We start from the raw sequence: 16,393 nt of genomic DNA on the forward strand, positions 1-16,393 counted from the left end.
AGTCAGAGGGCAGAAACGAGCACATGAAATAGTTACGTCTGACGGTAATGAAAGTCAGAATGACCTCGGCCACCTGGTTGCCCAACCTCCACTGGGCACAGTAGATACAGTTAGCACAGTGGATAATAAGGTTTTCAAGTCCTTCTCATTTTCTCCAGCGCCCCAGGTGACTAGAATAGAGCGCTTTGAGCAGGTGTGGACTCTTTTTTTATTTTATTTTGTGCACTGCCTCTTGACCTTCATCTACACTGAGGAAGGCCACGATAAATTTGAAACAGCCACCTAGGATACTTATGTGTGCTCCTTCCACTTCCAGCAGTCTGCTTCTGTTTTATTCAGATATTATTCAGATGTCTCTCTATTATAATAAAAAAGTCTTGGGAGACAAGGCTTTTTATCTTACGACGAGACGTGATCTTTTGAAAAGAGACATTTTCACATCCCATGAGACAAGACTTTATGCCAAGAGATTTAACCACACCTGGGGCCAGAAATAAAAGACAAAGAGTAGATGACAAAGTAGAACGTCGTAAAGAATTCAAAAACGTTGGCACAATACACATTGCAGAGCAGGTTAGAGATAATGGAAGTACGAAAATTCGAAAGTCTCAAAAAAATGATAGTAAAGATCGCATTAGTGCAAACAAATGGACATTGTTACTCAGTGAAATAATGGAACAGCAAAAAGAGATTGAATATATTGTTCGGATTTAAACTTTAAGTTGGAGACTTGTAGGTCGTCTAATTCGTGTTGCCAACAGGGAAAAATAGTGTTTCTTCCCAATGAAGAGGCGTATCCGCGAGAATTAAAAGTTTAGTGAAAGTGAAATCCCGCAAGGGTAAATTTCAAACCCTGCGAGACAAGACTTTATGCAAAGAGGTTTGTAAAAGTCCTGCCCACATCTAAAACATTTACAGCCACGCACATGGTTCAATCACTTCTCATTTGTGTGAATGCTATTGTCAGACACAGTCTGTGTAGAGAGAAAGAAACAGTATTTACTCACAGGCAGTTATATGTTGTGTTGTCATGATGTAACTCCAAACATGGAATCAAAATTCAATGCGATATTGATGAAAAAGTAAAAGCGAAAAGAGATCGATTACATGGACATGGGGTGATATGACAGAAGTATGTAGCGCAGGCAGGGGGGTTGGTGAGCAAAGCCCCCTAGATTATATTATTTTAATGTTAACTCATAATCATTGTATTGCTTTCTACTGAGCAGTTTTTGTGGTGGTTAGAGCCAATCAACTTGGAGAAACTGTACATAAAAAGAATTGAGTAGAATATTTACTTTTAGTGTACAAAAGCATGAGGAGCTCATGTTTTTATTTCAACTTACCCCTTGTTCCAGTGTGCCACTGTTTGTTCCAGAGGACACTTGACATGCTTGGCTCATCTTCCAATGCTTTGTTAAGGATCATGATGGTAGATGGCCTGGTAACATTCTCTGTTAATTCCAGCCAGGTACATCCTAGGAGCTCTTAGGTCAGCTGTAAGATATATTTATATAATTGTGTGCTGGGTACCCAGTGTGCCCCCAATTGGTGACATCAGTGGGTGTCTTCATTACATGTCTAAACCACCTCAACTGACTCCTCTTGATCTCCTCTGCTTTGACATCTTCATGGATTTTTAAACATCTCATTGTGCTTGTCTTTCCCACAACTTCATTCTTTATTTTCTTTTGCTTTTGATCATTGGCAAGAATGAACATGAATTTCAAGAAGATGATTTGGTGATTTATTCAAGAGCTTACCCATTGCTTTATTAGGGGCAGGGGGGAAGGCAGAATTTATTATATTAGGATTAGGAGATGACAGAAGAGTCAAAGAATCTGGCTAAATTTTCTATCAGAAATCCCCTCTATTGAGACATCTAGCCTAAAACAGAGAGAGATAACATGTATAGATTCATTAACCAATTAAACAAGCAAAGAAAAATGTACAGAAAAGTCTCGTGATTCTTATCCACATTCTTATACAACTAGGAAGTTTTGTTCCTGGTTGCCCTACAACAGCAGTGATATGAATAGAGACAACAGTCCATGCCAATATAGTGACGTCCACATAAAAAATAAATAAATAATAAATAACATGAAAATTAACTTGAAACGTAAAATAAATAGTATTTTGTCAAAAACCCCTAAGGGGGCTAAACAATATCTCCACGAAACAAAAGCAAAAGGCAGAAAATATTTTTTAAAACAACCATATATCAACAGACAAAGACTGAGAACAGGAAGAGAAATGTGTGTCAAAACAAACACCAACAAAAACCAGGATGCCAAAAGGACGGACTATGGGCAAAATCAAAAATGTGAAAATTGAAATCAAAGTGAAAAGTCATTACCAATACTGTAAATGCCAAGAGCTCCATATAGGATAATTGCTAAGGTCTTTTTTAAGAGGATATTCATATTCTTGGACAGCGCGTAGAAGATGGCATCAGGTTTTAAAGCTCTACATATGTGATGTGACACAGTGTAACCTTTAGAGAAGGTGTCCATAACTATGAATCGTGCTTCCTGACGATGGGGCTGCAAAAACACCACAGCTGGTGGTGATCGTGCGAAAGATGAAAACAAAAACTTGCAAAACCCGAAGAGTATCTACAACCGTTAATACTGTCCGGTCTTCCAACGCAGGAATTACTGCAGAAAGAAGGATGTATCCAAGAAAGGTAATGTAGTACATCTTCCGCGGATAACATTAGACACCAAAGGAGAGCTTGATATGCCATTCATATTAAAACGTTAACAGTTTCCCGTTAGAATAGCCTTTGCAAAGACAACAAATCTCAGAGCCAAACATTCAAAAAAGTCGTTTTATTTAATAGAGAGAAAGAAACGAAATTCAATCATGGGCAGTTATATGTCGTGTTGATGCAAATGTAACACTTCAAATGAAAATTAAAATCTGTTTAAATTGTACATCCACATCACCATATGTGAGTGGCAGAACCGCAAAGAGACTAGCGTGTAGCGCTGGCCAGGCGGTTGGCGAGCGAAGCGAGGAGGGGGCAAAGTCCCCTAGTACATTAAAAAAAAAAATCAAAAATAAAGAATGATGCACATAATCAACATAAATAGAAGAATCAAGAATGAACAAAAGGGACATAAAATATGAATTAGAACCTTAGCCAGTAGATTGATAACAGGTTTCATTTCAGTTTTAATCTTGCTTTGCTTTTCACTTCCCATTCATCTTTTCTCCTTCCAAATTTAGATGTGTTGGTGGTCCTGGAAATGATCCTGCTCTCTGATTGATCCTTTATTCCTGTTTATTCTTTTCAGTATCCATCTCTTGGCTTTTCCTAAGCTCACAAAAATCCTTGATTTTTTTCTTTGAGCTGGGGATCCTCCTTTTGGGTGCAGATAACAATGGCATATATTAAAAAATATATTCTTAAAATGTTTATTGTGACTCAACTTAGTCATCATAATAAAAATATACCATTTTTAAAAGATATGCTCAATGCAATTTGTTGACTATCAAAATATTTATTTTTCTGTATGTGAAACTTTTTTGGGCCTGGAACTGCTGAACTGTTTCCAGGTTTTTGGGTCAAGTCCTTCACAGTGTCTCTCCTTTACTCCCTCACACAAGATTTACTAGAGGCCATCAACTTCCTTGGTCACCCTCCTTACAACTCTAATGATCTTTCTTCTGCTGAGTCTCCTTCCTGTGTTTTCATGCTGCTAACTCTGTCTCAAACCGATCACTTGGGATCAGAGGCAACACCACCTGCCTTCATTTTCTCCAGCTCTATGGACTGAGCCTAGTCAGGATTATTTCTGAGATTGCCCGTGGCTACATACCCAAGAAAATGGATTTGAGCAAGGGAGCGGGTCTTGTGAGTGCTGCTATTTAACTGCTTGATCCTTTCTTTCTTTCTTTCTTTCTTTCTTTCTTTCTTACACATTCTGAACAACTTCTCAGGGTGGCTATGAACAGGTATCTCTCCCTGGTTTGTGTGAAAAAAGAGTTTTCATTCCATAAACGCCACTGGTCCTAAGTTATGCAGGTTGTGAATCTCATTCTTCATTCTCTTCTGCAAGCCATTTATGTGATGATTTGAGTAAGATGAAGACAAAAGGTCAACATCATTAGTAAACAGCAAGATAGTAACCGTTGACTTCCCAAATTGTACACTGCAATAACTGCATAAATTCTGCAACCACATTAAGTAGATTCACCAAGAATATGAACACAACTTCCACAGTTTGTACACAGTTTAGCCTAGTCTATTGACTGGGTGTTGGCAAAGGGTATGCTATGCAGTTGAACATTAAGCCACTTGTTGCTACACTTGCTGGTTATGTGCCACATTTGGTTTTCAGTATCTGTCAACTAGGTTCACTTAGAAATACTGCACAATATCTATTTTTGCTTTGTCTGCCTCTTCTCCTTTTTCCATGGACTGTTTCTTGCATGATTGTCTCAGAAAGGCTGTCAGATTTTGTTGCATTACCATCCTTCTCTTTACTATTGTGAGGAAGTCTTTAGTTGCCTGATTGTTACTGGATGATGCAAAGGATCTCATCATTATGACAGTGACTCCAAAATCTTGTACATCATCTACTTATAAGATGCACCATCATAAACAATGCAGATGGAGGCAGGATCTGCAAACTCTTGCAGTCTGCTTTCACTTTGCTTGGAAGAAAGATTCCTTGCACCTCCCGAAGCTGAGATTCTGACATCTTTCTGTTTCAATGCATAATTTTTCTCAGTAAGGCTGGGGGCTGTGGTTTTTTGGCTAGTTTAATTTGCCAGATAGTAATCCTTTTTGAAAGCAGGGATGATCCACTGCTTCAGAGAATGTGTCCGTTTAACAAATAATTCAGATAACATTCAATGGCTTCAGAATTTCTAGCTGCATTTCATCCACCTACAAATCCAGGGCTGACTCTGCAGTATTGGCGATTTGATTTTGCCATCCAAACCCCCCATATTCCCATCTTTGATTCTTCATAAATGTGTGACCCCCACCCCCCCATGGCTCTACCACTCTTTAAACTCAATAATATTAAAAACTGCCTTCAATAATTCATGGTTTGGTTGCAACACTTTCACTTTTGCCTAGGGCAGTAAAAAAGCTAGAACCAGTACATCATTCATTCATCCTTACTTCTGTGGAGATTTTGAGCCTGTGGAGTGATTTCAATGACTGATAAGGACTTGTCCTACATCTGGCACAGTCACCTCTCAGGAACGCATGTCCGTAATGCTTGTCTGGGATTCATCAAAGCACTATTTCCACCTCATGGCAGTATACCCTGTACAGCCATATTTCCTTATTTTCATTGAGAGCAAGCCAAGAAGAAGCGTCATTAAGTCTGGTAATGCCTGGCTTAGCTTTCCATTGTATTACACTGAATTAATAAACCTGTGTAAGTCTCTTAGAAAATGGATTGATGGATGTTGTGTTCTCTTTAAACTGGAAAATACTAAACCCATGTAGGGATGATTTGAAATATTTGCCCTCAAAGAGCAAATATAACATAAATCCAACAAGAGAATAAAGCCACAATATAAAATAATCCAGTCTGCGAAGACGCACGTTTGAATAGCTGCATCCTCCCTTTTTTAAAGGATTCCATTTGGACTATTGTAACGCTCAAAATGAAGCGGTATTTCCAGTTGCTATGAGTGTCTACGTCACGTCTACTGGTCGAATTTTCTAATTGGTTGTTTCCGTTACTCGCGGAGATCTCGCCACTGGATTGGTCAATTCTGCCAAAAGGGGTTTGTCGTTTTGCGGGCGGTGATGCCGGACGGAAGAAGCGGTGGCGTTATTGTTTGTGAAAGAAAACCGGAGAGGGAAAGAGTTAATGTTGTACAGAATGTTTATTTAAGTCGGAATTTGCCTGTTTTTGTATATGTTTAAAAAGATACTGCAGTAGTAATATGTTGAATGTTTTTATATCGTATTTATACTGTTTTTTAAATTTTCGGAACCGAAGCGTCTGCAGGCCGTAAATAAGCCGCCACTCGTCGAGTTTAACAATAACCGCACAGCAGTCTCCTCGTCTCGGGTAGCATCTCTGGATTAACCCCCGACATTTTACTTTTATAAAGATAGACGTTTAGAGATTTTTTTAATAGAGAAAACGATAAATAAACTGTGTGCACATTTGTCTGATGGAGCCGCTTGACTAACAAATTGATGGAGGGGGTTTAACGTTTGTATTTAAGATTTTATTTTGTATAGTTGTTTTTAAAATTAATTTCTGTTACTGAGGAGAACACAAAGCAAACAAAATGTCCAACGGTGAAGCAGGGAGCGGAGAACTGACTTGGGTGGTAAGTTTAAATAACGGCGATAAACTATGCTGTGTGTTTTGTATCTTGATGTTGCTTATCTTGACTTTGCATGCTGTTTTGTGGAGAGAAGTTGCATGCGTATTACATATCAGATAGAGCTTTTTGCTAATTTTGTTTGAGGTTAACGCAATGACCAAGACTGAGAGTGACAGAATTTCTCAAATTATGGAAAGTGGTAGATGCATTTTCTAGTGTCGAATGGTGGTACGAGGTTTCGGAGCTTTCCTTCCGAGAGGCACAGGGGCCATAATAACCCAAACTGTAATGATTTATGCGAAACTTCACCCCCACCACAAACCATTTTTCATGGAAGTGAGGCCATTGTGCATCTTGATATAACGATGTGTTCACTCGGAACGTTTAAATTGTAAAAGATTGCGTCCAGATTTTCTTGATGAGAACGCATAAAGTTGTGATTTGTTCCACTGAAGTCGCTGCCTCTGACAGTGATTTAATTCATTCGGTACCGTGAATTCCACGAAGATAATAACCGAGCATTTGGCCTTTTGTGTCGAGGATGCTTTACAAAGTTCAGGACAGATAAGGTTTTTGAAAAACATTGTGAGAAGCTGGATGACATATGTATATCAATAGGTCCTTCCCGAGTGAAGCGTGTCAGAATGTAAATCTGAGAAGTAGACTTTTCAGATTTAAAGTAACATCAGTATATACTGTATGTTAGGTCTATAATTTATAACATTTTATGTATTTATTTTCAAAGGTTTTTATAGTCGGTGTGATGCTGAGTGGATTGAGCATCCTTCGTAGGTGAATTTCTGTTAACTGGTGGTCACTGTGGTGTTGCATTTGTGAGAGTGGTTACTCGTTCTCGTCAGTTCCTATATAGCGCTGTTCACGGCAGGTTAAGAGAAAGCATTGTTAACATTTTGTACCAGGTCTCTCGATATATTGATGCTAGTTATTTTTTATATTTTCTCCAAAAGGAGTCTAATTTAGCGTTTTATAGATATGAATGCTTGAGCTACGTTACACTTGATGTGTAGTCCAGGCATTCGGAGGCTAGTGGACAATCAGTTGATGTCATCTTTCTAATAGTAATAATTAACACATCCTTAGGATGTTAATGTAATGTATATATATTTAAGGTCATGTCCCAGAAATTGAAGTGTCTGGACTGCTTTTTTTTCATTTGCTTCTTTTACACCCTTAACAGTGTTGCAAATAATAACTTATTTTAGTTAAGTTTTAAGTCACGTTTACTTTACTAATCATCTGGTAGAAAAAAATAAAACAATTTAGAAGCTCTGCTTTTAGTATGTAACAAAAGCAAAGTACAGTATGTTAATTGTCTGGTTGGTATTGTGTCAGTTTTTATCTAGTGTGTGTGTAAATGAAGCACACATTCTTTGTTGGTCTGTGGGTAGTTGAAATAGAATGTTACAATGAACTTTCATTTTCAGGTGTGTTGGAAAAGAGTAGACAGTAGTGATATTAGGTGTTTTCCCAAATGATAATCTTTGTAGTTAGCTCAGGAGTTAAACATGACAAGACAGTCCTCATCTTTTCATTATCTGTTTTAGTGCTGATGGCCGTTTTCTGTATGTTTAATGGTGTAACAAATGCTGCAGGAGTATTCATAGTTTGAGGGTACAATATGAAAACTGTGACTTTGTTAATGGTGCAGAAAATAGAATTTTTAGCTGTAACCAATTGGGAAAAAATTTTTTGGTATACACTTAACTGTGCTCATTTCTTATTTTTTTAATACTGTGGTCCAGTTATTTGATTAAGATTCTTTGTTTGCTATTGAAACAACTTAACACACCAACACCAAGCTCCTTCTCCGTTATCTTGGTGAATGAATGTTCATTCCCCATTTCTCAGTTATGTGGCTGTCGAGATTAATGGTCAAATTTTAGTTGCCTGCTGTACGTTGCCTAGTTAAGTAATTTTAAGCCACGGTCCATTTGTCTGCTAGTCTGGCTTCAGTCTGTTCTGGTGTTTCACTTGTTGTGAGCCACCAGTTGCCATCGTTCAAACTGTAGTTAAAAACAAAACAAAAAAACACAACATAATGGTATCCTCGTGGTCAAAATTTTAAGTTTGAACATAGTCTATGGAAATTGGCCCAGCGGTTTGGGGTTTGTGTACTGGACATATATACCTACACACCCATACACACAGATTGAGATTTATATTAGATGCTAGATAAGTATGAGCTGTGTTAGTTACTAGCATGACCATTACACAAGATTCTTATAATTACCTTGCATGATTAATAAATAATACTATAATATTTACAGTATGTACACCATGTAAACACATGTAAAGGACTAATACATTGGGAGTGGGAGTAAAAAAAATTTAAGATAACTATTTTAAACCTTGAAAAGTTAGCAAAAATGGAAAGTGTTAAAGCAATTGAACATTATAGTGTTGCATTTTAGTTTTACAAGTTTTGTTTGCTACTTAGTCTGAATGATTTTGTTTGTAACTTCACTACCAGTATATTTTTTCTATATAGTATTGATGTTATAACCTATTGGTCGCTTAATTTGTATCCAATCATCTGATATAAACTGGAAGTATTGGAATCGTGTTCCAAGTTTAAAATGCTGTTGTTGTTGTTGCATGCATTTTAACATTTTGTATAATACAGAATCCTTGTTAGCATGTTTAAGGATCAAATAAACATTTAAATAATTCAGGTAAGTTAAATCTTTTTAATTAATGCAAAATAATTGTTACTGTTAATTGTGCTATTTATGAGGTGGTAGAATATGTTTCATGTAAATATACCCTCTCTAATGAATTAATTTAAACTGAATATAATTCTTAAAAGTGAATTTCAGATTGTATTGCTAAACCAAATCGTGTACGTCTGTCTGTCTACGTTAAATTCAGATTGCAATGTAACATGCTGATTGACTTGTGCGGGTCCTGAAGATATTTCATGTTAACCATATACTGAGTAATGGGTACTTTAAATATTTCATCCATTAAGTGAAAAAAAATAGTGTTGGATTATTTTCTTCATAGATGATGATAAATGTCATCATCTGATGTGTTTTAACAATGCCATAAATGTGTCTAACAGACCCTCTTTGATAATGATAAGCATGCTGCCAAAAAGGAAACTTATACTGCGAATGATGGTGTCAAGAAGGATGCTTCCAAGAAGATGTCAGTGGAGCGAGTGTATCAAAAGAAAACGCAGCTGGAGCACATCTTACTCCGTCCAGATACTTACATCGGTTCTGTGGAACCACTAACTCAGGTGTGTTGATGACATTCTAATTGCTTTGCTTACTACAATATTCAGTCGACCTTTTGACCCCAATTCCTAATTGGTGTGTTGACTTATTACACTTTTTAATTGGTGAATTGTTGCAGTTACTACACTTCTTGTGCCTTCACACCAGTTACTGAAAGTACATTAGTTATTTATGTTTGATTATTAAATGTTATGAAGCACTTTGGTAATAGGGGTGTTCAAATCTTGTTTTTTAAGGCCGCTTACTGATTTCACGTTACTTGATCAGCCGATTCTGATTTTTTTCTTTATCGCTTTCAAAATTTTTTGCACTAATCTCCTGCATAACCAGATAAATAGAAGCGTTATATGCTATTTTAAAGTGAATTGCTATAATTAAACTATAGACCACACGTGTTAACTGTTCATTTTTTATTAACAACTTGAAATTCTTTAGGGTTATTGTTCAGTGACCATAAAATACTAAAATAAAAAAATATTTATTCATAATACATATGGCATAAACAAAAATAATGCTTCTCATAATTACAAGCTGTCATATATTTGTTTTCACCATTTCTCTAACAACAACAAAAATGTTCTTGCACAATGAATTCATTGATATTGGCAATTATTCGCTGCTTACAAGAAAATACTTATGCACTTCTACATTTTAATTTAAATAATTGCACTGCAGCTTTTTGCTGTTAAAATATACATTTATAATATTTATACAGGTTTTTTCTTCAGTGTATCAACTAGAAATTCATAATTCTTGAAGTGTAATTATACAGTGCATCCGGAAAGTATTCACAGCGCATCACTTTTTCCACATTTTATGTTATAGACTTATTCCAAAATGGATTAAATTTATTTTTTTCCTCAGAATTCTACACACAACACCACATAATGACAACATGAAAAAAGTTTACTTGATTTTTGCAAATTTATTAAAAATAAAAAAATTGAGAAAGCACATGTGCATAAGTATTCACAGCCTTTGCCATGAAGCTCAAAATTGAGCTCAGGTGCATCCTGTTTCCCCGATCATCCTTGAGATGTTTCTGCAGCTTAATTGGAGTCGACCTGTGGTAAATTTAGTTGATTGGACATGATTTGGAAAGGCACACATCTGTCTATAGAAGGTCCCACAGTTGACAGTTCATGTCAGAGCACAAACCAAGCATGAAATCAACGGAATTGTCTGTTGATCTCCGAGACAGGATTGTCTCGAGGCACAAATCTGGGGAAGGTTACAGAAAAATTTCTGCTGCTTTGAAGGTCCCAATGAGCACAGTGGCCTCGAGCATCTGTGAGTGGAAGGAGTTCGAAACCACCAGACTCTTCCTAGAGCTGGCTGCCCATCTAAACTGAGCGATCGGGGGCGAAGGGCTTTAGTCAGGGAGGTGACCAAGAACCCGATGGTCACTCTGTCAGAGGTCCTCTATGGAGAAAGGAGAACCTTCCAGAAGGACAACCATCTCTGCAGCAATCCACCAATCAGGCCTGTATGGTAGAGTGGCCAGACGGAAGCCACTCCTTAGTAAAAGGCACATGGCAGCCCGCCTAGAGTTTGCCAAAAGGCACCTGAAGGACTCTCAGACCATAAGAAACAAAATTCTCTGGTCTGATGACACAAATTGAACTCTTTGGTGTGAATGACAGGCGTCACGTTTGGAGGAAACCAGGCACCGCTCATCACCAGGCCAATACCATCCCTACAGTGAAGCGTGGTGGTGGCAGCATCATGCTGTGGGGATGTTTTTCAGCGGCAGGAACTGGGAGACTAGTCAGGATAAAGGGAAAGATGACTGCAGCAATATACAGAGATATCCTGGATGAGCACTCTTGACCTCAGACTGGGGCAACGGTTCATCTTTCAGCAGGACAACGACCCTAAGCACACGGCCAAGATATCAAATGAGTGGCTTAAGGACAACTCTGTGAATGTCCCTGAGTGGCCCAGCCAGAGCCCAGACTTGAATCCGATTGAACATCTCTGGAGAGATCTTAAAATGGCTGTGCACAGACGTTTCCCATCCAACCTGATGGAGCTTGAGAGGTGCTGCAAAAAGGAATGGGCGAAACTGGCCAAGGTTAGGTATGCCAAGCTTGTGGCATCATATTCAAAAAGACTTGAGGCTGTAATTGCTGCCAAAGGTGCATCGACAAAGTATTGAGCAAAGGCTGTGAATACTTATGCACATGTGATTTCTCAGTTTTTTTATTTTTAATAAATTTGCAAAAACCTCAAGCTTTTTTCACGTTGTCATTATGAGGTGTTGTGTGTAGAATTCTGAGGGAAAAAAATGAATTTAATCCATTTTGGAATAAGGCTGTAACATAACAATGTGGAAAAAGTGATGTGCTGTGAATACTTTCCGGATGCACTGTAAAATATGGATTACTATTTTAATTATGTAGTACTTTTTTCTTACCAAAATGTATGCTGTATGACACACAGCAACAAATAATAAAAACAGTACAATTCTTTATTAAAAAAGCCTATTGTTTGCTTAGTCTTTATCTTTACTTTTTCCAATTAAAAGTGTAATTTTAAAACAAATACCACTTGAGTTTGGACGGCGTGCTTGTTTAAAGGACAAAAAGGTTTGAGTTCTTTAAAGTAGCTTTTATTGCCGTTTGTCTAGTTGCACAGGATTTCTCCAATTACTTTTTTTTCCAGTTTATTACTCCACTTTCTTTAATGTAAAGGCTAATATACCAGTCGCCTCTCGTTCACCGAAAAAACAAGCTTCGACTTGCTGCTGTTTGTTTACACTGCAGGAAGTTTGCTGCAAAAGAAAAAAAAGACACCATAAAGCTTAGAAAAGCAGAGGCTGAAAATACTGTTTTTTGTGATCGGCTTTTTTACTGATCGCCAATGGAGTCTTTTTTTTTTTTTAGTGAAAATCGTCTGATTTCACTCAGTGGCCAATAGATCAGAGCATCTACATTTGGTAATGGATTTTTTCTAAATGTTATTGGTAGCACATCAATATTTAGGTGAATGAATCATCAAACTTAATACATAGGCTCCATTTCTATTAAGTACCTTTCAGTATTTTTGGACCATTGTGCTCTATATTGCATTAAATTTATTTTTATTTGAATAGAAAGGTATCCAGGTTGTTTAAAAAAAAAAGTTTTAGCTCTGTCTTGAGTTACCTTGACTAAGCCTCCATGATTTTTTTTTGTGTGATATTTTTTTTTTATTATTATAAAAAGTCTTTTCCATTTTACTGGTAGTTTTTGAGCCATGTTGAGTTAACAAAATGTTGAAACCTGGTTAAATGTTCTAGTATAGTTTCTAAATTTGATATGATTTAAATTTGTGTTTTTATTATGTATATTAGTTTAGTGTTAGTTTTTCCATATATTAATGTACTTTAAAAAGTTTAATATTGTGTGTCTCTAAGAAATTTGGAGATAGCCTTCTCAAATTCCTATAACTTTTTTTCAGCAAATGTGGGTTTTCGATGAAGATGTCGGTATGAATTTAAGAGAGATTACATACGTTCCAGGGTTGTACAAGATCTTTGATGAAATACTTGGTAAGAATTTTTTTTGTTGCAGTGTTTAAATTACACATCAAAAGAAATCATTCTGTAGATGGCCACAGTTGTCATTGTTAACATTGCAGTGTTTTGGATACCTGTTTTAAGGTTCTTATGAAATGTTTTTTGCTATAGGTTGCTATGTGGTGTAGTACACATGGGGGAAAAAAGTAAAACTGAAGGCCTCCTCTTGTCTTCTAAAGGCCCTTTGTTGGGTTGGCTGTTGGAAATTGGCCCAATTTCAGTGTTTCTGTCTGGCAATGAACTAATGTCTGTCCAAGATTAGTTGCTGTTTTTTCTCCTCAGATCTTGCTGTGCCAGAGGTGGACAAATCAGTAGTTCTGCCACCAGGAACTACTAGTTTTTAATTCCAGACAACCAAACTATAAACTTGCAAAGCTTAGTTAATTACCAGATGTTTCAGGTGTTGGTCCATGCAGTATTTTTTAAATCACAAACAATATGTAAAAACAAAAGACCCAATGTATTTTCTTAGCTTTGGTGTCCCATTTAAAGACAGCTAATTGCAGTGTGCTAGACTGCTGTAACCCCCATCTAAAGCCTGGTTTATACTTGATGCGTTTAGAGGCCCCATGTATCCTAAACAGTTAATTGCATCCTCTTCATTTACCACACTATCTCTCTATATAATCTTCATTTGGATCTTGATCTTTGTTTGTCCGCGAATGAATTAGAAGAAGCACTAGATGGGAGTAGAAAGACAGCTAAAACATAGGCATTGCATTAAGAATCTCCTCCAGGCTTATACTACTGAAGACTGTAGTACTCCAGTCACACCTCAAAACACAGACATTCAAACTAAAAAAATTGTTGTGGTTTAAATTAACTAAAGAGATCTTCATTTAGATCTTGATCTTTCTTTGTCCACGAATTTCACGCATGCGTAGACCACCTTCCAGTTTAGTATGTTATTGTTACTCACGGATGTCAACAATGTGCCGGAATAACGAAAGGGGTGGTGGACAGTGTTACGCTGTTTAACTCCTGTGGCCTGGTTAGAGAATGAGATTGCCGAAGATAAAAGGTACGTGCCTACGTAACATATGAGTGAAAGAAAGACAGTGGGTAAAATGAATGACAACGTAACAGCGCGTTCCAGAAATTATTATTGTTACGTTGTAGCCGGCGAGTGCTGCGCGTCTCACAGTTGTACTGTGGCTTGCTCACATGTCAGTGAAGTGATTCCTATTTATGCTTTAAAGAGCCTGGATACCTATGTGTCCCCCTTTTATAACCATTGCTCCGTGTATATTGCCTTACTCTTTGGATTGCCACAAAGCAACCTGCGAGATTGGAGAAAGGTTGAGATGAGATCGTGAGAGGAAACAACAGTGTCATGAAAACGAGACGAACTGTGTACAGACAGAAGCAGAAATGCTTTTACACCACCACATAATTACGATTCAGACCTTGATTCTGAGTAGGCGTTCCTATCGAATCAATGTCCAAGGGTTTTCTTTTATATTTTTGTTTCCCTTATAAAAAATCATAATGCTGTGCGACGAAGGGCCCAGTTCACGACTGGCAGCCGCGTTTAAACAGGGAGCCCTTCACAGACAACTTTAACACGGGCAACGTAGTTCTGCGCACGTGGCTAGTAAAGTAATAATTAATGTGTTCTTTGTTATCGATTTAAAAAAAAAAAAAATCAAAGATAAATTGAACTGTTTCAGTACTGCTTCAATACCAGTTACAAGTGAAAGGAATCATAATTACAGGCAGCATTATGACAAACATAAATGGAATGCAACGTTTCAGATGCTAGAATAACTTTTTCAGTTTAACTATGCAGAATATTCCACAAAGTACTCCTGGTCGCCAGGATGGAACAGTGTCATAACCAATTTAGGAAATGTACTGTATTCTATGTAGCAAGCACCCAGAAACCACAGATAAAAGGGGTCCTTTGTTTAAAGGAAAAACTATGATAGAAAATCTCAGAAAGCACAACTTGGAAGCAAAAATATATAATGATAGAGCAGGTAACTTTCAACTGACAGGCTTTACTGCCGGTGAGAAAATGACCAAAAATGTTCAAAGCTTGTTGATCACGTGTAATGGCTTGAATGTTCCAATAGTGTTTCTGCCACAAATTAAGTGTTCAGCCTTAGCAAATGGACAGGTTTTTAGAATAAGATGGCTATACTTCATTACAAACAGTTTTCCCTTTGCTATCACAAAAAGCAGTCTCAAAATAAAAAATAGGATGCTCACTATTAACCTATTTTATCTCTAGGCACCTAACTGGGTATATTGGAGGTTGTGAAAATGCTACTCACTATTAGCTCAAACACAGTATTTCGATGCATTTTCAGGGATAAACCTCATCTTTACTGACATCTGGACCCAATTCCTGGTCCTATCCTGACAAATTTTAATGCAGCTTTATACATAGATGACTGGTTAACTAAGGGTTTATAACACTGTAAAGGACATACTGCACCTCAGAATGAAAGTTAAACTAACAATGTTTTTGTAAAGAGAAACTAATTGGTGGTGTCTATAGACCACATAGCAACACAACAATCTTTTTAAAAGAAAACAAAAAAAAAAAAAAACTATTTGCTAAAATATTCTCTTCCAAGATGCAGACAGTGTTTATCTGTCTACTTTTGCAAAGCTGGTAATCCCAGCAGACTACCACATCCATTTACAATTTGGCCCATCTGCAAAATAAGAAAGAAACTTTTTGGATGTATTTCAGTGTGTTTAGAAAATGATGGTGTTCAAACCCATTTTGCTTTTCAGATATATTTGAAATACTGCTGTGTCAAAACTATGAAACAAACATAAAGCTTTTAAATGTTAATGAGATATATGTTATACTTGTGCCAGAATGTTTTGAATTGTAAACCGTTGATTTACCAGAAACGTTTTTAAGACATACACTGAAACTCATTCTTCTTGCATATACAGAACTCTGTTCTCTGGTACGTGGGACATATGTATTGTGATCATGACTTAGAGAGAATAAAAGTGAAAAAAAAATCACTTTTACAAGTCCTATAAATGTACACCATGTGTTACAGACGAAAACCAAGTGTATGTGTGTACTGTATAATATTAACGATAAGAGCAGCTCACTACTGAAAACCGCAAATATAGGAGGCAGTAGGGATCGAACCGGGAACTCTTGATTACAAGTCAGGAAATCTTAGCGCTACGCTGCGGAAGCTGTTGTCTTTTCCTTGAATCTTTTGTGAAAGTGTTTACTTGATCTTTGGATTTCAGGCTTCATACATTATATAGTTTATGCCTACATTTTGTC

At 37.0% G+C, this 16,393-nt stretch overlaps 1 protein-coding gene across 1 annotated transcript in view; it reads left to right on the forward strand.

The window, feature by feature from the left end:
* Nucleotides 1-5,764: 5,764 nt before the first annotated feature.
* The window catches only part of top2b (DNA topoisomerase II beta), a 93,397-nt gene continuing 82,768 nt past the window's right edge, over nucleotides 5,765-16,393 (forward strand). Inside the window, exons 1-3 of the mRNA XM_039737494.1 lie at nucleotides 5,765-6,312; nucleotides 9,392-9,571; nucleotides 13,011-13,101. Of these exons, the coding sequence (XP_039593428.1) occupies nucleotides 6,271-6,312; nucleotides 9,392-9,571; nucleotides 13,011-13,101 (313 nt within the window). The 5' untranslated portion in view covers nucleotides 5,765-6,270. The remainder of the gene's footprint in view (nucleotides 6,313-9,391; nucleotides 9,572-13,010; nucleotides 13,102-16,393) is intronic.

The sequence above is a fragment of the Polypterus senegalus genome, chromosome 15, assembly GCF_016835505.1.
Source record: "Polypterus senegalus isolate Bchr_013 chromosome 15, ASM1683550v1, whole genome shotgun sequence".
NCBI lineage: Eukaryota > Metazoa > Chordata > Cladistia > Polypteriformes > Polypteridae > Polypterus > Polypterus senegalus.